At 41.6% G+C, this 26,409-nt stretch overlaps 3 protein-coding genes across 3 annotated transcripts; 1 reads left to right on the forward strand and 2 right to left on the reverse strand.

The window, feature by feature from the left end:
- The first annotated feature begins 2,037 nt into the window (after positions 1-2,037).
- On the forward strand, positions 2,038-5,466 carry gpr3 (G protein-coupled receptor 3). Its single transcript, XM_007547597.2, has 2 exons — positions 2,038-2,388; positions 3,837-5,466. The coding sequence occupies exon 2, from the start codon at positions 3,866-3,868 to the stop codon at positions 4,856-4,858; it is 993 nt and encodes a 330-aa protein (XP_007547659.1). The 5' UTR covers positions 2,038-2,388; positions 3,837-3,865; the 3' UTR covers positions 4,859-5,466.
- Positions 5,467-6,931: 1,465 nt separating this feature from the next.
- wasf2 (WASP family member 2) lies at positions 6,932-16,358 on the reverse strand. The gene is made up of 9 exons (XM_007547596.2): positions 15,900-16,358; positions 13,913-14,069; positions 13,651-13,785; positions 13,390-13,543; positions 12,852-12,969; positions 12,640-12,758; positions 10,067-10,225; positions 9,359-9,828; positions 6,932-8,143 (listed from the first exon to the last, which is right to left on the reverse strand). The coding sequence occupies exons 2-9, from the start codon at positions 14,043-14,045 to the stop codon at positions 7,986-7,988; spliced, it is 1,446 nt and encodes a 481-aa protein (XP_007547658.1). The 5' UTR covers positions 14,046-14,069; positions 15,900-16,358; the 3' UTR covers positions 6,932-7,985.
- Positions 16,359-17,913: 1,555 nt separating this feature from the next.
- LOC103135046 (methyltransferase-like protein 24) lies at positions 17,914-24,157 on the reverse strand. The gene is given in 7 exon segments (XM_074560036.1): positions 17,914-18,564; positions 18,566-18,776; positions 18,921-18,942; positions 18,945-19,044; positions 20,939-21,037; positions 23,468-23,665; positions 23,667-24,157. Coding segments are annotated over 7 exon segments (927 nt in total). The 5' UTR covers positions 23,742-24,157; the 3' UTR covers positions 17,914-18,342.
- Positions 24,158-26,409: the final 2,252 nt, after the last annotated feature.

Raw genomic sequence — 26,409 nt, forward strand, 5'->3', positions numbered from 1 at the left:
GATAGATAGATAGATAGATAGATAGATAGATAGATAGATAGATAGATAGATAGATAGATACTCCATGCAGCTGTCTCATTGAGATACACTGAGTCACAGCGACCGACCAGACGCATTCAGTCCAGTCACGACACGCTTTGCATGTTAATACAATTAACCCCACAATCACCACCTCTTTCTCTCACAGTCATGTTGCTTACATGATACAACGTGGCATTGACTCCCAACTTGTCTGGGTGGAAACAATCTGACATGTCAGTAGAGAGAAAGAGGAGACAGTCCTTACAAGCATTGTTTTTTTTCCTCCGACTCCTCCTCAAAATAGATACTTACGCCACTTACAAATAATCAAAAATTGCTCGTAGCACAACAAAAACATCTATATGTCGAGGATATGCGTCTCACTTAAAGACTTGAGTATCAGAATCAGACAGTTTGCAAAAAATATTGACGATGTCCCTGACATCTACTATGAGGAAATTATTCATGCACGACAGATGATCTTGGAAAAAAAAAAAGCAGCTGTGATGTTGCAGAAATGTGGAGAAACTCGCGACATTTTATTTATTTATTTTTTTTATTTTTTATTTTTTAAGTTACAAGCGTTTAGCTACTCCAGAGCGTCTCTCTGTGGCGTAGGTGGCATTTATGTGCAGGAAGCGCGACCATATAAGGCTCGGTCAGAACGAGATTCCCTCCAGTTAGCTCACTGCTCCGCGTCCACTCACAGACACCTCCTGCATCACCCACGCTCATTGTCAGACAGGGGAAAGCCACGTTTTCGTTCACCCCCCTGTGGGGATGGATTTTCTCTGTCAGCTGACGAGAAAATGCATCAGAAACATCAGAAAGCAGCAAACTAAATGTGATAAATTACCCCTAGTTAACAGGAAATGTAATCTGTATTGCAAAACGGGTTAGCTATAATAAATGCTCGGAATATAGAAAAAGGAAGAACTCTCCCTTTTTCATTGTAATTTGATTTTTTTTTTTTTTTTTTTTTTTAAAGAAGAAGGAGAATATGGGAAACAATCTGATGGTTGCTTCCTGGTGGTTTATCTTCACATTTTTAAAACATAAACAGCTGGATAAAACCAATAATAAAGTCACAGATCATTTTTAAAATTGCCTGTTTTCTTGTATTTCGTTACGTAACCTAAAAAATCTGTGTTTCTGTGATGTCTGGGGGTGTGAAAATAAACTATCTCTACCAGTACAACCTATTTTCCTTGCATGTTTTGTAACGAAAGCTTTGTTTCGTTATGTAAAGTCCTTTACATTACAAATGAGGGTGAGGAGTGGGGGAGGAGGAGAGAAAAAAGTGCTAATATCCCTGAATCATATTCAGTTGCTTTTATTGAAGCCATTGCTTTTGTTGATATCTCATTTAAATTACAATTAAAAACGATGACGCAAAACAAACCCCTCCTCTCCTGCGTATCAAAATTACTCTCACTTGTTTATAACATAACTACAAGAAAAGACAATAGTGATAGTTATAGCAGGCTAATAGGTAAAAAAAAGAAAAAAAAAAAAGAAAAGATAGAGCAAATCTTCAAAATCACGCATAATAAATTACACAAATTTGTGGGCGTTAACGCTCACGGTTCTTTATCTGTTGATGTAACTGTATGTCTTTTATGTACGGCCCCTACAGGGCTTCGTTTCGCTACGCAGATTCGCGTCTCTCTGCAGGACGTCTCCCCATGAGTCATCCCCCCGGTGCTGCTGCTGCTGCGTTTCAGCACCACGGACAGCTCCGGCGCCGCGACTCCCCCAAAACACCTGAGGACTTCTATTGCCCGAAACAAAGCAAGCCCCATCTCATCCTCTCTGGGTCACATTGATGAATGTCTGTGTTGGAGTAAAGAGAGAGAGGCGGGGGGTGGGGGGAGTACGTCTGTTGATAGTCATCGTTTACCATAAATGAGATCTACATGGAGCCGCAGTGGGAGGGGCGACAGGGATGCCGCATTTTTCTGAATGAAATTACTCCACGTACACAGCCGCCCCCCGCCCCTCCACGTCCTCCTTCATCGTTCTCGCCGCATACCAAATGCGTGCCTCTGATTGGCCGAGCCTCCCTGTCACTGACGTCAGCCAAGCTCTCTTGTGGACGAGTCCCGCGGAAAAGCATCCATTCTGCCCACCGTAAGCGCTCCGGAGAGATTGAAGAAGAAAGACAAAAAGAGCGGGGCGGGATGCGAACCGAGCTCAGAGAGAGACAGAAGCTCGGGGACTGAAGCTTTTCTAGAAACCCGCGCAGCATCACCTCGTCTTCATCCATTTTTTTTATTTTTATTTTTTATTTATTATTTTCTCTCTCCTGGATCTGATCAGAGAAGAGTACGGATTATATTCAGCTACTGCGAACCACTTTTCTAAAAGGTAAGGGGCATCATTTGGTGCACTGATTTTCATGCTGTTTTGGATGCACGTTTTTTTGTTGTTGTTGTTTTTGTTTGTTTTGTTTGTTTGTTTTTTTCGTGTATGTGTGAATGTGGTGCAGTGAACCTGCAAGCATGACTGTTACACAACAAGGTTCTCCGCACAAGAAGGTGGGAAATACCTCCTCCTTGCTCTGGGATTGGAGAGCAGGGAGGATGAAAGACTCCTACGTGCCGCAGATCCAACTTAAAATAGAAACGAGAAGGTCTGAAAAATAAACTAACAGGAACTTACATCTGGTATGATTGGTATTTTCTTGGAAGAAAATATGGACTGTCAGTTATAAAATCATGTCAATCCCTGATTTACAGTGACGCGGTTTTCTGTTATATGCATTAATAATTAATTTGTTGCATTAAGAAGGCCTGTCGATCTTTCAAGTCCTAAAAACAGAATTTGACGCCACTGATCCTGCTGACCAACAAGTTAACGTTTATAAAATCTGATCCCGATTAGTAGAAATTAATGGACTTATTTCATATTTTCAGAATATTTTATTAGGATTTTAGCTAATAGACCACCACAAAGTATCATATTTTTCTTTTCTTTTTTCTTTTTCTTTTTTTTGTAAGGGGGTGGGAATGAGGGAGAGTGCCGAAAAGCATGGCGTGCATTTCTCTAATACTTCACAATTTGTAGAGAAACATATTTGCTGGAAGTACAGCTGGGAGTCTTTTGGGGGGTAAAATAAGATTAGGTAGAGATTAGCTCCATGCAACAACCAATTTTAAAGTTTTGACACAGATTGCCAGCTAGAGGTCCATACTTTGACTGAGCTCCTTCGACAACTAAAAATGTTTTGATCTAAGCAATTCCATTGCATCTCTGACTGCATGTTTAAGGACATTCTTCTGGCAGAAGATGAACCCTCTGCCCAAATGGTTAGACTTTTAAAACCTCTACCAGGTTTTCTACAGGACTGGCCATTATCTTTCTCCAATAATTTCCCATCATCTCAGAGTAACTTCTGTGTTCCTGCTGGGGAAAAAAAAAAAAAAAAACATTTGTACAACATGATGCTGCCAAAGAAAACAATACATTGTTGACAATTATGTATGACATTGTGTTGGTCTGTAACATTTTTTTTTTTACAATAAAACACTTTGACAAAATGTGAAGATCCAGGGGCGTGAATGTCAGGCAGTGTAGGAATACATAAGATGAGCAGCTTCTAGATGTATTGTTTTGGAGGATACATTTCAGAACAAAACAGCTGAGTTTTTCCATAATTGCATTAAGTCCACAATTTTCATGCAACTGCCCAAGAGGCTCAAAACTACCCAACGTTCCCTGGAAATTCCAGTTTAATGGACAAAGAGAGATGCAATAATGAATCATTAAAAGTAATCTCCTTTTCTTTTGTCTTTCTTCCTTTCCTTCTCATTTAGGTTTTACTGGTGCTACTGTTGAACCAGCCATGATCCTCAACGCCTCAGAGCTGCCCTGGGATGAGTCCTCGGGCCTGGAACCTTTCTTCCCGCTGGACCACCAGGAAAGCTCCACTCAACCCGAGCTCCCAGCCCTCACCGTCTGGGGCGTGGCCCTCTGCATTTCAGGGACTCTCATTGCCACTGAGAATGCCATTGTGGTGACCACCATCTTGGCCACCCCATCTCTCCGCGCCCCGGTCTTCCTGCTGCTGGCCAGCCTCGGCCTGGCGGACCTCCTGGCAGGCGTGGCCCTCATCCTGCACTTCCTCTTCCGGTTCTGCGTGGAGCCCAGCGATTGGTCTGACCTGCTGACCTCGGGCCTGCTGGTGACCTCCCTGACCGCCTCCCTTTGCAGCCTCATGGGCGTCGCCCTGGACCGATACCTGTCGCTGAGCCACGCCCTCACCTACGGCTCGGGCCAGTCGCGGCGCAGGGCCGCCACCCTTCTTCTGCTGGTCTGGTTGGGCGCTTGTGTCATTGGCGCAGGACCTGCCATGGGATGGCACTGCCTTGAGGAGCTAAGCTCCTGTTCTGTAGCACGACCTCTGACCCGCACCTATCTATCCCTGCTGTGTGGCGGCTTCCTGATGGTCGTGGTTGTGACGCTGCAGCTGTACGCAGGGATCTGCCGCGTTGCGAGGCGGCACGCCCACGCCATTGCAACCCAGAGGCACTTCCTGCCCACCAACCCGCCGTACCCAAGCAGACACAGCAGTGGGAAAGGCTTCTCCCGCCTGATCCTGGTCCTGAGTGTGTTTGTGGGCTGCTGGATGCCCTTCTCCCTCTGGGGGTTGCTGGGAGACGCGTCCAGCCCTCCCCTGTACACCTACGCCACCTTGGTGCCGGCGGCCGGCAGCTCCCTGCTCAACCCCATCCTCTACGGCCTGAGAAACAAAGACATTCGGAAGGTGCTGCTCCACGCCTGCTGCCCACGCAGATCCTCAAACACCACGCGCACCCACTACCCAGTCGACGTGTGAGATCAGTCAAAGCAGCACTCAATCTATGCCAGACATATCGTTGTGTAACGTGCCAAAAACTCTCGGTGTCGTAAACGTTCAAAGAGTGAAAAACGTTTCCCTCCCCCACTGAGTGAAACACGCCTACACGCCCAAGCAGCATTTATTTTATTTTATTTTATTTTATTTTATTTTTTCAGAGCTGACGTCCTCCAAATCAGAATGTACTGAATAGTGCTGGCCGGTGGCCAGCTTGGGACTAAATGTACTGTCCGCTGTCTACTTTGTGCCTCAGACGACTGTAGCTCCGCTGGATCTCCAGAATTAAACAATCAGAGGGGACGCTGCAAGTTTGGACCACATCAGTGTGAGCACTTTAAGAGGAGAGGGAGCGCTGGGTCTTTAACACCTCGTGGTGTGAAAACGTGTGATCCAAAGCCCAGATTTAATTACTTGAAACGTGTGAGAAACAAGCGGGAATATATTTTTGCACATGCTGATCAAAGCACTTTGAGATGTACTGACTGTATGTTTGTTTGTTTTTTCTTTTCTTTTTGTTGCACAACCTTTTGGAGATGGATGAATGTTTTATACTGATGAATAATAAATAAGTCTTTTTTTCTACTGTATGATGCATCGTTCTTTTCTTTTTTTTTTTTACTGCAGCAGGAAGCTTTTAGTGAATTTTAGTGTCTCTTTCTCTTGCTCGTTAACTCACTTGTGGATAAACTGATGCTCAGGCATCCCGAATGATTTGGCTGCCAATGCAATCTGCAACCTCATTGCAGTCTTTCTGAATCTCATGCATCCCTTTAAAATCTACAAAGCAGCCACGGCTTGAGGGAAAAGCGATTATGCAAGAGGGTTTTCTCACTTTCCGCTCGTTTTCGGATCTTTAAACACCCCCGCACATTTAGATCCAGGCGCAGTCAAAAGGTGTCCACTGCTGATTAAAAAAAAACAAGAATGAGTCATGGATAAAGCAAGTGGATTGTTTTTAAAAGTTTATCTCTTAGGAACTAGGGAATATTAAAAGCCTTTCGAGCATTGTATGATTTAAACTGAAAATCTTTCTGAATTGTGGAAATAAACCTAATTTAATTCAGCTGGCTCCTTATAACTCGTGTAACTTTTAAAAAAGAAAAAAAACAAAACTTATTAAATCACATTTATAATTTTCTGCTCTGTCGTGATCTGAATTGAAAGCCTTATAATACAAAACAAGATGAGCTTTATAAATGCTATACTCACAAAATTTCTGTTTTCAAGCCAAACTTGGTTAAACATAAACTTCCCACCAAGAAGAAACAGCAGATAAGAGAACATAGACATTTTGTTGTCAGCCCTTAAAACCAGATATCAAGTACAAGGTTTTGCAGAGACAAAATTTTTCATTTTGTGCTAGTCAAGCACTTGACTCCTTTTAAAATAGTGGACAGTGGTGCAGTTTTGTGATGTTTATAAGTACTATTAGAGCCGAATACAGTGGACCACCACCTACTAATCTATTTGCAGATTTTTCTGTGGAATGCAACTTCAAATTACTTGCTGGAAACTGGCTGATTTCTTGTAGCTCATTTCTAAACTATTTTGTAAAAACAAAAAAAAACAAAAAAGAGTGGAAAGCTAAAATACTACTTGGCACGCTATAGGCTGGTATTTAAAAGCAGTCAATCCAGGAGTGGCATTCATCGTACCTCCAAGAGCAGGTCAGTAATGCCAGGATGGTTTTTACTGTGTATTAAAACATATTAAGGTAAATTTGGGTCTCGAGTACACGCAGGTTTTAGCTACTGAGGTTACGCTGGACATATTTAAAGTCTTTTGATTCTTGCAATTAAAAATATTCAATTTGAGACTCTGTGAATCCAGCAGAATCTTTGAAAAGACTTGAAAATTACTTCTGTATCCAGTCAGACTGAGCCCAAGTCATCTTGCAAATAACAGGCAAAGCTTTTAGTCCCTGAGCTAGAAAGACTTTGAGCTGTAACAACAGAAAAAGATTTTTATAAAGTATTGACTCAGGGGCGCTGAATACATATGCATACCACATTGTTCAGAACTCCAACAATTTCACAGAAATCCAAACCGGAATTTAAATTCAAATAATATTTATTGAAACAAATCATTCGGAACTTAAAGGGAGGAATAGCATCAATTTGGGAAGACATGCTGTGCAACTGTGCAGCAGAACTGATGCACTTTACATAAAAGGCACTTTAAATTTGATTAATCAATTAAACCTGCTATTAAATAGGCTTAAAAAAAATGAAAGCACAGATACTACACTGCCAGTAGAAAGGCACTGGATGAGGCAAAAGTCTGCCTCGTTTGATCACTGATTAAAGCAACAGAATTTGATTCATTCCCTCCTGCCCCCCCAAGAAAAAAAAGATAATCTCAGGAAAATACACAATACAAATAAAATTCAATACAAATACCTCATATTTATCTCCATGTGTTCAGTATGGCAATATCTTGCATTCATTTAAGGTTAGTTAATTTACCAATTATTTGTTCCACAGAAAATATTAAAATATAGAAAGATGGGATTAAAAAAATGGCAGAGATGCGTCTTAAAGGGGATTTAAAATTACAGCAATAATTTGACTTCATGATGGAATAGAAACGCACAACTCTGACATAAAAGTCAACATTTCATGTCTCTTTGGAGGGCATTCAGCAACCGTGAATTGAGGATGTTATGCGCGTACATGCAAACCTGTTCTATTAGTTTTGTCATAGAGTGAATGAAATGAGGCACGAAATTCTGACTAACAGCAAAATAAAAATCAGAAGTGATTCGTTTATGCAGATGATCAGGAGGGAGAAGCGTTTCATGCCTCACAATACTGTTATATCAACCACTACGAGTTGCTTTAAGAAGGCTTTGGCAAACTGGGATATAAACAACCACAGTCACACTTTCGTTCTTCACAGACGATCTTCACAGAGGGCCTCGGAAAGTTTGAATAATTGGAATACACCAGTAAAGGAATGTGATTTTAGAAACGTCATGATGTCTGCACAGAGTGGCTTAGAAAAAAACAAACCGATACTGGAAGAATGTAATACAAAAGGAAATGACCAGATGTTGATCAGGGCTAATAAGGTAAGATGGTGGTAGTGAAGCTGAGAGGAGACGTGATCATTCGGACCACTCGTCGTCGTCGAACTCTGAGGAGTCGTCCTCGCTGTCGCTGCACTCCACGGCGATACGGCGCGACAAGATGGCGGCCACGTCGTTGCCAAAGTGATCCCTCTTCTCCTGTTCCCGCTGAGCCTCCACCTTACGCAGGTTGAAACCTAGAAGAAGAAGTTAGTCGACGTTTAGTTTGTCTGTGATGGGCTGCAAGGAGCCCCCACCCCGCAGAACCAGGAAGACGAAACCAATCTGGTCTGCTGAAAAACTGCATGATGATCAGCAAATGTGAACATTTTGGCAGATTTGTGTCACTATGCAATCCTAAAGAAAACAATATACCAGTGACTTCATCCTGGAGTCTGGCTGTGGTAAGCTCAGAGAAGTTACAAAAAGCCCAGACATACATTGACTAAGAAATAAAGCTTGCTTAGCTGCTTGCCTAAAATTGATTGTCTATAAAATTAATCTGACTTCAGGACTCCTTGTAGCAACCTTGTAGCAAACTACAAGGTTTCCATCCTGAAGAAATGCAGGAAGCACATCGGGAACAATAACTTTATAATAAATTATCTCTGAAGCACGGTGGTGGAGGCCTGATGACTGGGGCTCATTCTCAGGCTGCAGAAAAAACTTTTCATTTCCACTTAAGTTTAATTTCTCACTAAGGTAAGAAAACCTGATGTTTATGCATTTATCTTATATCTAAGGTTCTGGACCTGAGTGAATTTGCCACCCCTAATACTTTAAGTTAAACAAAATTGGTGTCAAACGTTAGTGCAGCAAAAAAAATAAAAAATTTAGTTTGTTCCGCTGTCAATTTAAAGTTATAAATAAATGTTGCCAGACGACATCAAAGGTCAACCAGCCAGCCCACATTTACAAAACGAAATAAGGTGTCAATTTTTAAGATTAGATAAAAAGGGGGTCAGAGATCAACCTGTTCCCTCATTCAGATCAAACAAAACTGATATGAATTAATTTTGCTTTGTGCAGATAAAAAAAAATCAGAGCCCAGTTGCTTGACCCTAATTTGTTTGATTTTGTAAATGTTTGGTTGACCTTTGATGACCGCTCAAAACATTTATTAATAGTTTTAAAATGACAGCAGCACAAACAAAACGTGTTCCTGCACAAACGTTTGACACCAACTTCTTTTAGTTAGAAGAAGGTGGGGGAGGAACTTCACTCCACCACCAACTGCTGCTCTTTAGAAATAAAGAGTTTGAGTTAAATGTCAGCCTTTTTTTTCACTTAACGCCGGTTATACCAAATCATTAAAATTACTAACTTAATAAAAATTATTGCTCGCTGCTTTCCGTGCTTTCCTGTTGGAAGTAGACTCGTGTTTCCGTTGACGTGTTTCTGCTACGTCTTACCTTGTCGGATGGCCTGCAGCAGGTCACTGCGACCGTCGCTGACAGGAGCTGGCTGAGGTTTGGGAGCAGAGCTGGGGGCCAAACCACCGCCCGAGATAGGTGGAGGAGGAGGAGCACTGTAGTCAGAGGGTGGAGGAGGAGGCCCCGGGGGTGGAGGAGGCGGCGGCGGGGGTGGCGGTCCTCCACCTGTGGTGATTGGAGGTGGGGGAGGAGCCATGGCCATATCGGGCGGTGGAGGAGGAGCGGGTGGAGATGGAAAGGAGGGTGGAGGTGGGGAGGGAATGCCATCGAAGCCAGTTGGAGGAGGAGGTGGAGCAAAACCAGAGGGCGGGGGCGGGGGAGGAGGTGCAGGGGGCGGGGAAAGGTTTGGGCGGGAGTTCGGAGGGGGAGACATAGAAGGAGGCGCAGGAGGAGGATGGGTTGGACTCAGCATGCTGACTCTATGCTGAGCTGCTGATCCATCATTAAACCTGCAGAGAAGAAGTCACTTTTAGAGACACTGAGACATTAACAGGCCTTAATGGAGACTTCACTTCCCTCCATTAACATTTTATATCCGTGTTCAACCACGGCTGCTCGTGTTCAAGTTAACAGAGAGACGAGCGCAAGGCCGCGGCGAGCGTGACTTCGCTTTCACCGCATGCTGCCAAGGGCGACCATGTGCTGGCAACATGTGTGGGCAGAGCGCATGATGCTACAAGTACGTACGCCGTGTCTGGGGGTGGAGGAGGCAGGATGTCATCAGGGCCAGGCGGAGGCGGAGGCGAGCCAGGCTCAAAGTGGTAAGAGTCCGTGCTTAGCTCAAGGTCGTCTGAGTTGAAGCCCTCCCCGGATCCGATGCTGCCATTCAGTACGTCTGAGGAATTTCTGAACGCAAACAAAATAACGTCAAATCGAGCGCAGCAGCTGCACCGGCCGAGCGGAGGAAAAGATCAGAGAAACAGAACAAATTAGCAGCTTCTGCTAATTAGAGGTGAATTTAAAGGAGCAGGTAAAAATAATCCCCTGAACATTTAAGGAACACAAAGTCTAACCTGGAAGTATGGAAATTTTATGTAATTTTTTTATTTTTATTTTTTCCAAATTAATAGGAAACACTTCAGTCAGATCTTTTTTTGACATGGCATGATGAATAATGCTCGCCATTGTCACGTATTCTGGAAAGATCCGGTGATGAGATGTTTTTGGCAAGACACAAACAATAAACTGTTCAAAATACTACAATATAATTTGCTTTTCAATGTCTATGTTATATAATAGAAAGCTAAATATCTGGTTGAAATTCTGAAAGACGGCAACGACAACAAAATGTCATGTGATACAATCACTATCAACATCAAATCAAGCAATAGGAAAAAAACTGACACATACAGTAAGACTGCAGAAAACACAAAGAAAAGAAAAATTAAATAAATGGACAAAACCCAGGAGGAAAATTGGTGACGGAAAATACTGAAAAATAAAATAGTAGAAAATTCAATGAAGAGCATATCCTATAATATTCATTGTTTGAAAAGGCGTAAACAAAAATGAAAACAAATAAAAGTAAAAAATAAAAGGCCTGCAGTGTTTTACAAAAGCCTGATGATAAAACACTGAAAATAGTCAGAAAAGCAACTGGAGAGTATTGATGATTTCCTTCATTTTCCTCCTGTTGTCTATAACTACAGATTGCTGCGCAGAAATACAAATATTGTTCTTCAAAAGGTTTTTTTTTTATACCTGTTGTCATTAGAACTGCATTCCCATTCTTACTTAGCGGTACAGTTTATTTTACAGTCTAATACAATCATTTTTACATCCGACAGAAAAGACAATCAAAAGTGAAAACAAAATGGTGGAGACACATTTTTTGTCGTTTACTGGAGAGTTTTTTGTGGCCATCAGCTCTACACCCTTCCCCTTGAGAACATTCCCAGACGGCACATACCGCCTCATCAGTGTGTACAGATCCGCTGATAAGCAGGGGAAAGGGGGATGAATCACATGAGTGGCTAATGTGGGTTTTTGCTTTGAAAGCCAAATCTGAGGCAACAGATTCAGAAAGTCAATATTTTGACTCCTTAAATCTTTACCTTTCATAAGTGATGGTTACATTGCTGTATCCCTGCCCTCGGCATCTGAAAAACCTTAAACGCTGCAAAATCTGCATGGAAATAAACACCTCTAGTGGTTCATTACTAAAACTCACTTCTGCATGCATTGATCTAGTGACACATCTGGATCAATATGTCTTGTTTAATTTTGAACGCCGTCAACTTTAGGGAATTCTTTTGCACATCTGAGCAGTTCTTTTTATCTTGCGTCTGGTGTACCTCAGTCAGTCTCGCCTCTTTTTCAGTCTGTAACTGTGTTTCTTCCAGGATTTCCCCTCTATTTAGCTCCATCTAGCTTCTTGTCAAACCTGAACAGCTTCCCTGTCCCTGCTGAGGCATCCCCACAGCATGATGCTGCTGTCAACATGTCCCTGCACTTATGATAGCAGGTGGGAGAACCTTTACAACATTCTTTAGTCCAAAAGTTCAAAACAAATGACCAAAACTGCAACAGCTGTTGGTGAAGGAGTAAAATAACTAGCGCCCATTGCCATTTATTCTCTGTTCGGTGATAAAGGCTTTAGTTGCTTCTTCCAATAATAAAACAGGCTAGAGAAAATACGATGCTTTTAAGCTCTTTAAATGCATAACAACCATTAAAAAAAAAAAAAAAAAAAACACACGAATGTCATCTTAAAAAAAATTGGTTTCACTTTTTTTTCTTTGAAAAGCTGACAAAAATCAATTGGAGACCAGCTGGAAACCATGGCAACCTAGCCTGTCCACTTTAGGTAACCACCAAAAAAAGTATGAGCCAAAAGTACTGAACACAGAAATTGTATTTTTTTTTAAATCAGTCAAATCTATGGTCTACTACAAATACTGCATACAGCTGCTGTAATCCAAATGATCAACAAAAATGTAATAAATCGGGATTAAGATGAAAGGTTTAAAGTTGTTATGCGTGCCGTGTCTGCTTGTTGCAGTTTCTATTAAAAAAAGCCTAAAAAGCAAACAGAAACTTAAATCATTTGTTCCAATTACTCCTCTTTCTATTTATAGCAATTCAATGTGCACCCAGTTCCAAAAAACGGCATCAAACTCCCTGAAAAAGGAAATGAAATTCATCATCAGCTGAAAGTTCATGACTGAAACAGCCCATTACGCTCCTGCCTGTCGGGTTCCTGAACACACAGTACAACCTTCAGAAAGCTGCCCAGCTTACTTCAGTTTCAGTTTACTCACTTTTCATTCTTTGGTACGACAAACTCCTGTCCCATCTTCAGCCGCTCCCATTCGTCCTTCCTGGTCTTGATCTTTCGAGGATGAAGCGTCCTCGGGTTCACGTTGTCTTTCTTCTCCCTCTGCTCAGAAAACACAGAGTTAAATAAAATGGTGGATGTTGTAATGCGTTACTCTGGCTTTGGGATTCATGATCTTATGTTGGCGTGTCTCACTCTGTGCTTGCGCTTCTCCTTCATGATGTCCTTGGTGTCCTGCAACATCTTCTCCTTCCACAGGTCGAAGAAGTAGGACGGATCCGTGTAAAACTTCAGAGCCTCTTTACCATCCTCCCTGCAAACAGTATTTATAGGTACTATGAGCAACAGTCACACTTTGTTGTGAGCTGTGAGATTATAATCTGCTTAAAGAGCAGAAGTATATATAAGGCATTTAACTTCTGTTATAAGATGTCTTCACATATATTTCTGCATGATTAAACTAAACTAATGATGCCTAATCTGAGTTGACACATTCCTTGCATTGCTGACTTCTTGTTATACAAGTTTTATTATTTCGCTTTGGGGGGTAGTTGAATTTCATAAAAATAAACCATCAAAAATTACAGCTCTTCTCCTAGTGCAATTCATGCCCCAGAAACACTGAAAACTATAAGTCTTAGCTGCTAAAATATGCCCATAATTTAAGTTTTGATACATGTTTGGGAGCCGTTCTTCACATCTGCATGTGCTGCTCCTGCCTGCTCCATCCTACCTGTACTGGCTGAGCTGGTTGAGTGGTGGTGGAGGGTTACAGGTGGTGTAAGTGTCCTGTACAGGGACAGGCAGAGACGGCCTGGTGAACAGCTGCTGATCCTGGGTCAGGCTGCTGCGGAAGGCTTTCCTGGTAGTGATGGCCTGCAGAGAGACTAGGAGAAACAAACGAGAAGTTGCATAAACAACTTGGATCATCTTGCTCAAGAAAGAGGGAACGTGGAGACAGTTTCAGGAGGAACGTCCAGGAGGAAGAACTTACCCTCTTCTTCTTTGGGGTCCAGCTGGGTGACTTTAACCTGTAGGCGATCAACTCTTTCCCCCAGCGTGTTGACTCTGGTAGCAAAGGCTCCAGCCTGGATAAAAAGCTCCCCAAACACGTCCTCTGCATATTTACCTAAATAAAAAAAAAAATAAAAAAAACACCACAACTTCCTTTACCCTTGTTAAATGTTATACAAGCTAATGAGTACACTCAACCGACAGATATGACCGACAATAAACTAAACCTGGCTGGTACTCACTGAGGCTGCCAAGCTGACGGATGATGTTGGCCAGGCTGATGTTGGTCACACATTCCAGTTCGCTGCGGATGTTTGAAGGGATGGTCTGACGGCTCACATGCCGCGGCTCTATATTCCTCGTCACCAAAGGCATGATGGGAGGCAGGGTGGCCCAACCCTGACACAAAGGAAGTGAGAGGATCAATTACTGATCTGTGGCGCTGGGTAAGATGTTGTCCAAACTCAGAATTACCTCCTTATCGATATGTATAGCTACTGGTAACACAGTTCTAAAGGTACTCATATCTATCAAACTTTTTCACATTTGCTCTACAACCACAAACATATTTTATTGGGATTTTATGTCGTAAACATTAATTGTGAAGTCATAATTTGCAGTATAACTTCATAATTAGTAAACTATACTATGACAAGTTTTCTTCCAAGACTTTTTTTTCTTTCTTCCTAAAGAACTGACAAGCCTTCCTGTCCAGGTTGAAGAAAAGCAACACCGCAGCATGATGCTGGCACTACCGTGTTCCACTGCGGGGTGGGTGTTTTTTGGCGATGAAGTGCACGACACGCAGCGTTTGCATGACAGCCTCTGAGGTTTCAAATGACCACATCGCCCTTTCTGGGTATGATTTGACAAAATGTGCAAAAGCTCAAGGGTTCCGAATATTTTCACAAGTCAATGTACATTTATATATTTTACAGCTTTATTGTATCTGTAATATAACTGAAATTCAATTTATTTAAATATCTCTATAACATTTAAATGAGGAACTGAAAAAGAAGAAGAAAGAAGAGCAAAATGTAAGAACGTTTTTCTTTGGCAATGGGGCCTTAAAAGGACATAGTATGTGCATTTTACATTGGCTGCCATTTCACAAATTTTCAAATCAAACACTAATTTGCCAAAAGTCTTGTATATGACCATCAGCAAATCAATATTTCATGTTTGACCAAATGCTTAATGCTAAGCTATGAATAATTGAAGTTTTTAAAAAGGCATGTTAACTGCCAATTTCATTACAAGCAGTCTGTGTTTCTTTAGCTTACACTGAAAAAATACCACACACAAGAATTTCCAGTCCATATTTTTGACTTTTTAATGATCTGAAGACTAAATACATTTCTTGTCGCCTACTAAAGCGTTTTTGCACGTCTAAATAAGTTAAGAGGCTCATGTCTAAGCAAGCTCTGCACACACACATATAAATAACACAGAACCAGACAGAACTAAAGCAGAAGCAAAACTGCTGCTTAGCTCAGATCAGCATCTACTATGCAGCAGCTGAGCGAACCAAACTGAAAGGTTAAAATAGAGAAGAGACTGCTGAGGTTAGCTAGTTCCCTACCATTATGTTTGCAGCTGTGTAAATATATTAAGTGATATGGAGCTGACCTGTGTACCTAATATCAGCTGCACGCAGTAACATAGGAGAATATGGTTGACAGCTCAGTGACTTCAGTGCCTCCCTGTTGGGCCCATTTTGGCTGCCTAATTACAAGTCTGTCCAGTTAAAATGATGTACTCAGCTGAAGAGATGATTCATAGAGTAAGAATCACAAAGAGAGCTGTTTGTGTTGCACTTTTTCCCCCACTCGGTAAACGTGTTGCTATGCTCCAAAACCCCAAAATGAAGCACTGACACTGATGGAAAAACTTGAAAAACACGAAAAGCCCGGGGGGCTGCCCTGTGCTCGGCAGTGACAGTGAGCCAGCCTGTGGATTTGAATAACTGGATTTTGCTTAATTGCTTAACGTCAAGATAGCTACAGAACGGTCGAATACTACACTTTTATTAATCAAATCGGTAAAAACAGCGAACGCTTTCACCCAAACATTAGCTAAAACAGGCTAAATGTAAGTTGGGATCTCGGCCTTGTCGGAGCAGGAAGTAAACTTGTAAGCGCCTCTTATCTCGAAGAAACCCTCAAACAAGGGTGTTTTTTTTACCCGTCACCATATATAAACAAAACTGAATCAATTTTACTCCCTTACCGTTAAAACTTGCGCCTGTAGGTTCACTCTATTTTATCTGTTGGTTGTTAGGTCGGAAGATTTTCTCAAGAAATGTTGAGAGTTACAGCACAGCGAGTCGAGCCTGAACAGCTAGCGCAAGTCCCGGAATTGGTAACTTCTGATTGGTTGACGGACAGGATTTCTCGAAGGTGATTGGCTACAGAGGATGTCTTGCGCTTTGGGCTGAAGAACAGGATGTGGAAATTTCAACGTAAAGAGCGCAACTCCACCCAAGCTAGTGGCAAACATCTGTCCGTAATTTTCGTAAGGGAGGGCGGAGGCAACCCCGCATTCCAGAGTGCGCTCCCAGCGAGCTGGAACGCGTCCGAGGAATGACTGGCACTGGAGCTTTCTGCATAGGGAAACACTTAAAAGTTCATGGTGGTAAAGTGCATCCTTCCTCTCAGCGGCGGTATTTCAAACGGGAAGTGCTGAGCCTTTGACGGGAAAAAACGTATCTGAAAATTAAATTAAGAATGAAACGCCTTAAAATCTTATACTGTGGTAGAGTGTACAGTTAGGATAGCTATAGCTTTGTCTTGCTAATAAAAACCTGAATACTGTTAGTTTTTATTCACTCATTTTACTCTGACATCTCTAAGTAAAATGCAGTGCAAGCAAGTGCTGCCAGAAATCAGCTGATTAATAGCCCACCTGCGTGTGTTTTAGTCTCAGTACAGCTTTCCTGTAAAGGTCTAAGAGGTTTGTTAAACAATTAGAACATCCCCTGAACTCACCATCATCACCGTGAATCATGGTGGTGGCAGTATTATGCTACGCTGATGCTTTTCTTCAGCAGGGAAAGGGAACCTGAACAGTTTCTTTGAATACGAATATGCCTCTTTATAGATTAGTATTTATTTAAAAAGAAAAGATTACTTTTGCTTATGGATTTGATCATTTCTTATGCTGGCTACCACATACATTTCTGGTGAATTATATTGAATTATGCGATTGTAAAGAGGGAGAGAAAAAAAAGGAAACATTAAAAGAGCTCTGGAAGGCACTGAACGCGTTACTGAAGGAAGCACAGTTTTATCTAATAAATTTAAATATGTACACTTTTAAAAGGGGATTGATGTTTTACACAGATGTACAGAAAAATAAACAAGCTTTATTAAATATTTTCTTTGGGATACCGTTGGTTAAAATATATGTAAAGAGGTTGTGATTATTTGTTTAATCAAATTAGCTTTTTTCCAGATAATTATTAACTGTGCATTTAAATAGGGGGCAGTCGTTTCAGTTTATGTAAACAGCTCAAACTCAAAACAAAAGTCATCTCAGTATGCCAAGCAAAAAAGGCAATTCTGTTCTGTATTTTATTACCAGCTTTGCAGAAAATATATTCTTTGAATCACATTATTTTTGACCTGAACAAAGAACATCAGCCACTGTTCCTTTTCCCGCCACAGAGAGTAATTTTTGTCAGCATTGTATAATGAACACGTCTCTTTCCCTCTCAAGTTGTAAAATGTAAATCCATTAACCTCCACTAGAGGGCGGTGTTGGATGAAGAAATTTGTGGTAAAAGAAAGGCAAATTTTTTTTCCACAGAACTGCATCATTTTTCAGGCAAAACATTCTCAGTCTTGTTTGTTTCCCTCCACAACAGCATTTGTTGAGTGTCAGTGTTTTGTGTTGACCCAGCTGAGGGTGTAGGAGCTGCGAGCGCTTTCCACAGTGTGCTTAAGGACTGTCAACCAGGTGGAGTCCAGCGGCCTCAAGGCCCCGCAGCACACTGAACCAGTAGCGGAGCACTTCCTCGTCGCTGCCCCCCACCTCAAAGCCTGCCCAGTGCAGGTGCACAGTGGCGACCAGATGATGAATGTTCTGCAGAGTCCCCGCCCCGATCCAGTTCTGAAAAAGCCACCACTCAGCACTTAACAGGTCAGCATACAAAAAAAATGAACCTGAAAGGGGGAGGAAAATATTAGCATAACATTTTTTAATGCACACTAACATTATTAAAGACTTTTTCACCATCGGCTGAAATAAAGAAACCTTTTAACATTCTAATTCATTGAACATAACTGCATACATGGCTACACAAAATAAAATAAAAAATGTCCACATAGCTCAGTGTAAGTTCACAAAATTTAATGAAATACTACTCTCGAGGTTAAAGACTGGTGTGATGTCACAGATTTTCCAGTGTTTGTGGTGTTGAACAAGATCTCATGAATCTGGCAGTATGGTTACTTATTACAGATGAAGTGGTTCTACTAGTGTCCTCATGCTGTCACCTTCGTTATGCACTGAAGTGGCTCACAATCGAGTGGTGAGCGTCTGGGATGAGATTCAGCTCCTCCAGACATCAGCCTGTATTAGTATTTTACCGACATAGAAGTCCAACTCAGACTGCAGGTATGTAACGCCCTCTGGTGGCCGCCGGATGTAACTGGGGGCCCCCATGTGTGATTCACTCACTTAAACCGTTGCCATGGCAGTCAGAGATGGCGCAGAGCCCTGTTACCATGGCAACAGCCAAGTAAAAGTGCCTTTCCGGGTACGCTGGGGTAAAAAAGACTCTGTGGTGTGTTTGTTTGGCCAAAGTCTTTTTTGTTTGCGCTCGCGTCTCTCTTACGGTGTGAATCCCAAGCGCCGCCATGATGTTGGCCAGCGTGTGAGCAGCCCCGCCCGGGGCTGCCGCTCGCCCCGTGCCTGCGCCTCTTCGGAGCTCGCCACTCCAGCCACAATTTGTGCTGGCTGACGACGCCCCTGTTGCCATGGTTACTGGCCAAACTGTTGCCAAGGTGACCAACAGATGCACTGGAGGTGCTGGGATCAAAACTGTGGGCTTCGCATCCGAGTCTGGAGACGGTGCTCAGAAAGTCTGCGTCTCCTCCATCCATGCTGGTGAGACAAAGGGAAAAGCAGACAATGAGGCAGAGGCTCGCAGATAGTGGTTTGAAAGGTTTCTGCATGCGGGGATTAAATATGTAATGCGTTGTTCAGTGTGGTTAGTGTTACGAATGCCTGAGTTTGGGGTCCAGACACCTGAAGGAGTAGGCAACGCAGCTGGAAGCAGCCAGTCCTCGGCACACAGCAGCCAGCGAGCTGAAGCCACGGGGGGCGCCACTGTCTGGGCCTTCCCTGGGGGTAAAACCCTGGAGCAGTTCAGCTGGGGACAGGCGAGGAGAAGAAAAAGCACACGGCACGGAGCTCTGAGAACCGACTGTCTCAAAGCTAGCATTAAAATGAGAGGAAGTGAAAGAAAAGAAGAAGTGGCTTGACGAGGAGCCTTGTGAAATTCGGCAGTTTTCTCCATTTTTAAAACTTCTCTTAATTTTAGAGACTTTAAACTTGGGCTGGACGACTAAGAAGCTTAAACAACACTCGCATGCAGCGACATGAGGTGTAGCAGTAAGAGCGGGGTGTGCTATATGCAGAGGCTACAGTTTTCCACACAGCCGTCCTGGATTCGATGCTGCAAGCATTCCCCATTTTTCTCTGTTCCCCGTCTCGAAGCTGTCAATAAAAGTCACGGGTGCCAAAAAAACAAACACGCCAGCACTGTATCCCGGTTTAAGTTTCTTAATAACTTTCCGTTCTCAGTTTTCCAGCACTTGGGTGTTGTGTAACTAAAATTCTTTTTGGGAATTTCCAGTCTGAAACATCTTTTTTCTGGCTCCAGAATCGGCAGAATTTGGCTGCCAGCATATTGACAGCACCTGACTGATCGTATTACTGCTATGTCAACCCCCCACGCATGTCTGCAGTCAGAGAAGTGCAATGTAGCTCATGAAAGCGGAGGGTTTTCTTCTTTCATTATTGATTCCTGTTCAATTTTGGCAAGATCTATCTCCTACATAAATTTTCAGCCTCTTCTATGCTCAAATGTTCCAGGATACCTCCAAGAAATGATGCATATGTGAGTCTAACAGGTGGTTCAGGTGGACAAGTTGATTGCAAGGGAGGAGAGGGGGGGGGGCTACAATGCTGAGCTGTCAAAGATGTGATTGAAAACAGAAAGTTTTTTTTTTTTCTTAAAACCTAACTTTTTTTCTCAACTTTGTTGAGTTTTTTGTTTTTTGCGGCTAACACTAATTTGTTTTTACAATTTACCTAAACATTTCAGATGACATCGCCTTTCAAAAGTATTCACACCCTTTTATCTTTTCCACAATTTTGTTGTGTTATAATTTTAATATGTTTACATCGGATTTTACCGCACAAACTAACAAATAAGTGCAAATTTGTGAAACGAAAAATAGTTACATGATTTGTTTTATTATTTTAAAAATAAACATCTGAAAATTGTGATGTGCATTTGTCTTCAACCTGCTTTACTCTGGTACCCTTAAATTTAATCCTTGAAAAGTCAAAATCCAGGCCTAAATTTGCGGCAGGACATTAAAACTGTTGTTCACAGACATGCTCCATCTAATCTGACAAAGTTTGAGCTATTATGCAAAGAAGATTGAGCAAAACGTTTAGTCTCCAGATTTGTAAAGCTCGTGGTGTGGTACCCTATAAGTCTTACTTGCGTAACTGCAGCAAACGTATAGCTCTACAAAATATTAACTCAGTTTGACAACAATACAAATGCATGCCACTCTTTTAAGACATACTCATGCAACATTTGGAAAGCAATTTACAGCCTTCTTTCGACTTGTGCTGTTCTTTTACATGAAATCCTATTGATATACCCTTAAGTTCAAGGTGTGACGTGACAAAATGTGAAACGCCAAAGGGACATTAGTACTTTTTCAAAGCATTGCAAGTTAATGTAGGATTTTTCCATTTACAGTTCTTTCTCATTAGTGTCTTGTTATGGCTGAGGAATTTGTAGAAAACGAGAGAAATGTCTGCAATACAGTTGTAAAATTTGCATTATTCAGCTCAATACATTAAACTTTAAATATAGTTTTGCACAAACATTAAATAATAAATTTAGGAATGCGCTGGAAAATTTGACGAGATAACTTTTTTTGCAGGCCCAGACAGTTCACTGTCGGTACGAAATCTTAAAATGGCTGCATTTGTTGAGTTTCAGGTGTTTCAGTCGTGCCTACCTGTGGCCTTGTGATATACATGATGATGCGACCGAGTTCTGCTGAGAAGGACAGCTCGCTCACTGCACATCGCTGCATCTCCATCGCTCTGGGTCCCACCTGGGAGCAAATGTAAAAAAATAAATAAATGAAAAAAACTACATATCGATATACTGCGGCGAAGGAAATAATAGATGATTTTTGGGAATCAGGAAGGCAGCTGAATAATGCACGGGGATGACGGTGAGAGAAGGTGCAAGAGCCGAGGAGGCGGGTCACAGGCGCTGACCCCAGGCCCATTGGTGATTGCTTGAAGCTCCTCAACAGACAAACAGACATGCACACATGCACACAAATACCCCTCTCTCCTCCTAACGCCATGGCAACCTCCGCAGAGCAGGAGGGGTGCACCAGAATGAGTCAGAGAGTTTAGCCTTGGGCAGATAAAGAGAGGGAGAGTGAGAAAAAAAAGGAAAGCAGAGGGGAGCCAGAGAGGAGCGAGGAGAAGGAAGGGTTGGGGTAAAGAAGTAAGGGACGGATGTGTGCTCAGCAACACAGACAGAGGCTGAGGATGGAGGCACAATCTGTCCATCCTCGGGGCAGAGACAGAAAAGACAGACCAGCTGTCATCCGGCTCTGATCAGGGGTCAGGACAGGGCTTGCCCCTTGCCCCCCACCTGTTCTGACATGCAGGTAATAATCCACAGAGCTGCACACAAGCTGACCTAAGCCATGCTGGATGAGGACGCCTCATCAGCTGTGGTTTATTTTGCATTCCTTGGCGTAGACTGCACAGTTTAAATTACCTTCATTTACTTGGTGGTGTGGGTGGGGTCGTGGTTGGATTAAGTACTCTTCTCCCACTCACTCTGTGACTGGTTTTCCTTAGCATGTGGCAAACACTTTCAAGAGTAATCTGAATGTCTTCATGCTTATTTTGGCTCTCATATGGTACTTTATCCCGATGTTGTATTACTTTATAACTCTGTCTGTCACTCAATTAATTTGCAATGTCTTTCTTGGCATGTTTTTTCACTGTTTAGTGCAAAGGTCGGCAATGTTTAAGATCCATGACTTATATTTCTGTCTTTGTTCTTGCTAAATTAAATCTGTCTATAGCCACTAAACCCTATGGTGGTTTACAAAAAAAGATGGCTTTTAGGGTTTTACAAGTACTTTTGTAAATAAATACAGTTGCTTTGTTTAAGGTTAAAGAAAATTATGTTTATATATTTTTTTACTTTTCAAAATCAAGAAAACCAACAGACTTTAGCAAAAGGAGAAGAAATTATACCCCTTAATTGAATGTGATATGTTTGTGGAAAATGAAGAAGAACTCAACAAACCACAGAAAATCTATGAACACCTTAAATACTTGAATATTAACACGATTCTAATGCAGGAATACTGTGCAGGTGTGTTAAAACACACAGTTACATAGTTACTTACTAAAATGTTGCAACATTATTATTATTATTATTATTATTATTTTGCTATTGGTTTCTTTCAAAAGTTTGTTTTGCCAAATGTCACAGAGCCACTGAAGGGGCCTCAGGGGCCCTGGAGCCACAAGTTGCACACCTTAGACTTAATGCTCTAAACATTGTTTGAATCTGTCTTCTTGTCTAATTGCGGCACATCTTTTAATCATTTTCTCACCTGGAAATCCAACTCCTTCTCCAGAAAGCACTAAATGTTCTTGAGGGTTTAAGCGCTCCAATGTCCTCTGGGACAGATTTGCTAGTTTTTAGTTTATGTGCTGCCCACCTGCTGCGCCGGTCTGAATTGCTCTGCTAAAACTGCTCATTATTTAAAACACTTATACTGCAACTTTTCACTAAATTAGACACTAAACTATTTTCACTAACATAGAAATCCAAGTTAAGTATATATGAGATTTTCTTTGTGATTTATATTTATGTTGTTGCTATGTTATGTCACCTTTTTTTCTAGTTATGTGTATCCGTATTTTCTGTCTCTGTTGTTTAACATGAGTGTTGCTTTAATGCACCAGTTACCAATAAACAACAATAAATCCTGATTCTGGTTATGAAGAAACCTGTGTCCCCAATAGTGTTCAAGCACTACTGAGTCACTTGGTTGCATCAACAACTTATTTATCGTTTTTATTTATGTATGTGTACTTTTATTCGTATATGACATTTGCAGCAAAAAATATACTCATATTATTATAGATTTTGTTTATTACTGTGGTTCCTGAAGTGAATGTCAGGATACCACATTTGCAGGTGGACATTAATTTGCCCACAATACAACAGGCTTATTAAGCCAACAGTTTCAACTCTTTAATATAAATTTATTTTTATGTTGTTCATGTCCGCTTTAGCTTTTATGTTATTTAATTACGCGACATGTCGCACATTAAACCGTCACTGGAAAATAAATACATTTATTTAAAAAAAAATTAATTATTTTTTTTTTTTAGTTAAAGTGTAACCTTATGAACTCATCCTTTCTGTGAAATATATGAGTAACAACCACACACGAAATTAACCTATAAACTTCACTGCAACCTGTTTTTGTACCAACCTGGCGCTCGTGCATCTCGTTTTCCTCCTCGTGCGCTCGCTCCCCATCCTTCACCTCCTCCTCCTCCTCCGTCCCCGCTCTCCCGGTGCTGGCTCCCCGAGCCTTGCCCGTTGACCTCCTCTCCGGCTCTAGGCCGATAACGGTGAAAGCGACAGCTCCGTCCCTCTCCTCCGCCCACAAACGCGCCACGACGAGGGGGCTGCAGGGCGAGGAGAACCGGCGGGATCAGCAGCAGCGGGACGAGGCCCGCTCTCGACCGGGGCAAAGCACCCATCTCCCGCACTCCTCCTCCGTGGCTGAGACGCTGAACATCTCACTGTAATCCAACTTTTCACCCCTCTTCCCCCCACATTTCCTCCCCTGTTTCCCCCCAGGGCAGATAAGAGAGGGAAGTTCCAGCTGGGTCCTCCTTCGTCCCCTCCCTTCATCTCCGGCCTTCTCCTCCTCCTTGTCACCCTCAGGGGAAACTTGTGGTGACAAGGCGCATTCTTCAGTCAGCGGTGGTCCCCTTCAAAATGCTGTTTTATTTATCTAACAACTGTAGAGTCAACAATTACCAAATGTAGGCAAGAAAAAATGATTTTCCGTCAGAAAAGAAAAAACAGACATACTCACACAGGATTCACATTTAAAATATAAATATTAATTTGTTGAAAAGCATAAACTTTATCTCAGACAGAACTGTTTACCGATGTATTTTATTTTTTACAAGTAGCCTCACGTTGGCCCATTTTTCATTCAACCATATAAACTCTGCCTAATTTTTGTGTTTGCTGCTATAAATGCTTTGCTCCTGTCGTTTTATTTCTTTTTATATTTATGTATATAACCTATTCCATAAATATTTCAGTTTATGTTTGAATGATGATGCCTCTCGGGCACTGTGTCACATCTTCATTATATCATTAAGAAATTAATTTAGGAAGTGGCCTAACTGAAGAAAAATATTCATCTTCCTAATTTTATAAGCAAAGATGCCTCATTTTATTCAAGGGAAGAATAAAATGGGAGCACATGTCACACGTAGAGCAGCCTTAATGGAAACATTTAAATGGCTACGCTGCCATTGAGTTTGCCAGTTTCTTTGTAGTCTTCACAATGAACTTTAAGCAGAGTTTCAGCCAATGCGGCTTTGTGATTCTTCTTTGTGTTGAGAAAGGATGAGCTCATAGCCAGAAGGAGAAAGAGCTCTGGTCAAGAAACTGGATCATCTTTTAGGTTTCAGCAATCTAGATGATTGTACAAACTCAAAAAAAAAAAAAATTTTTTTTTGGTGGCTATTTTCAGTTCTGTGGTATTCTATGTTTATCTGGATTTTATGAAAGAAACCTCCTTAAAATGTTAAAATATTTTTTTATCAAGATATCTAATGCTTACCACTCATTGTAACACTCAAGTTTGATATTTGTATTTCTTTTCTTTTTTTTTTTTTTACTAAAACACCAAATATTCATTCAACTGCTTCTTTTTCGCTCACCGTCTCACCTGTTGAATCTTGTTTATTGTGGTTTTAATTAAGCACTTAAAATAGTTTTTTTGTTCTAGTTAGACTGAAGGAATACTGGGTTCTTGCCAGCTTTGAACACCTTTTTTTTTTTCTTTTTACCTTTCTCAACAAACTTGTTATTCTGTTGCAAATGCCGTCGTTTGCAACGTTTATTGGTTGTGAAATTTGTCAAGAGTGATGCATTCGTTCATGTCAACGTTTTTTGCGCAGCGTCAGTTCCTTTAAAATTGCTGCCATTAGCCCCGTGTACTCTCTTTGTTTTGCTGTCTCATAAAAGGTACCCCTGGTTCAGTGCTTCCGCATTTGGCAGCAGACGGCTGCACCCGCTGATGTTAGTTGTGCTGGAGGTTTCTTCCTGTTCAAAAGGATCGTTTCATTTCCACTATGACCGCTTGCTTGCTCAGGATTAAAGAACGCTGCAAAGTCAATGTCTCACTTAGATGGCAACTTTTTATGTTTACCGATTATCTTTAAATAATCACCTGAATGTGACTGCACATGACTGCTTGTATTCAGGTCTGAATTTACACCGAACTGATTCTTTACAGCTGGATATGAATTAGATCTATTTGTGTTTTCCAGTTCCTTCAGATAACATTCACTGGAAATTGGCATTAGAAAGTTTCAGCAAGTTAGGATGTGCGTTCTGAAATAATAACCTTTAATCAGGTATTAAACCTACTTTGCAGCATCAAGCCCACATTTCTGTATAAAAAATATTTTTTTGTTGGTCTGGTGTAATGTAATCTTAGTGTTGTGTTCTAATTAGCTGTCAGCAGAAAATCATAATAATTAACAGAAAGAATGGCTTAAAAACATCACTCTATGTGCAATTAATCTTCACGCTTAGTAAACTGAGTTACTGGAATAAACTTCTCTAATTTGTGGAATAAAACAGAATATGAACCAGCTGAACCACCGAATACCAGTGGAGATTAAAGTAGAGAGAGTAAAGTGCCCTCAAATGTAAAAAATGTTATATTGAATCCAAATATTGTACAAAGAGCTTCAGGGTACAGATGGATTACAGTTAGCAGGGACTTTACCAGCTATTTAAATGCAGATAAAATGTCAATGTTTTATACAAACACAGAAGAACATAAAAGTGAGAAAGAAAGAGCAGATGCCCCCTTCTCGCCTCCCCCCCAGCCGTTCTGTCTGTCATGTCGCGTTGTTGACAGAACGTGTCCCCCCCTCTGCCATACAGTGGAATGTCACAGCAAACACGTTTCCTCCGGCCACGTCTGAGTCTATTTAATCAGCCTGTTGACAAACTGTACACAATCTGCGGCCCGTAAACTTCCCCCATCTGCTTTCACTCTCCGTCACTCTGCGCGTCCGTCTGGCACACGCGTCCACACAAGCTGTGGATTTACAATATTTCTGTCCGTCAGCGAGTTACCTTCTAAACATGGCCACCCCTTTTTGATTGACC

This window comes from Poecilia formosa, unplaced genomic scaffold, assembly GCF_000485575.1.
Source record: "Poecilia formosa unplaced genomic scaffold, Poecilia_formosa-5.1.2 Scaffold21, whole genome shotgun sequence".
NCBI classification, from domain to species: domain Eukaryota; kingdom Metazoa; phylum Chordata; class Actinopteri; order Cyprinodontiformes; family Poeciliidae; genus Poecilia; species Poecilia formosa.

Excerpts from the sequence above, each read along its gene's own strand:
- gpr3 (XM_007547597.2), top strand. The coding sequence starts at position 3,866 with ATGATCCTCAACGCCTCAGAGCTGCCCTGGGATGAGTCCTCGGGCCTG.
- wasf2 (XM_007547596.2), bottom strand. The coding sequence starts at position 14,045 with ATGCCTTTGGTGACGAGGAATATAGAGCCGCGGCATGTGAGCCGTCAG. Across the intron at positions 12,970-13,389 it reads AACCAGCTCAGCCAGTACAG|GGAGGATGGTAAAGAGGCTC; the intron begins GTAGGATGGAGC and ends TACTGTTTGCAG. Across the intron at positions 8,144-9,358 it reads GCTGCAGGCCATCCGACAAG|GTTTCAACCTGCGTAAGGTG; the intron begins GTAAGACGTAGC and ends TTCTTCTTCTAG.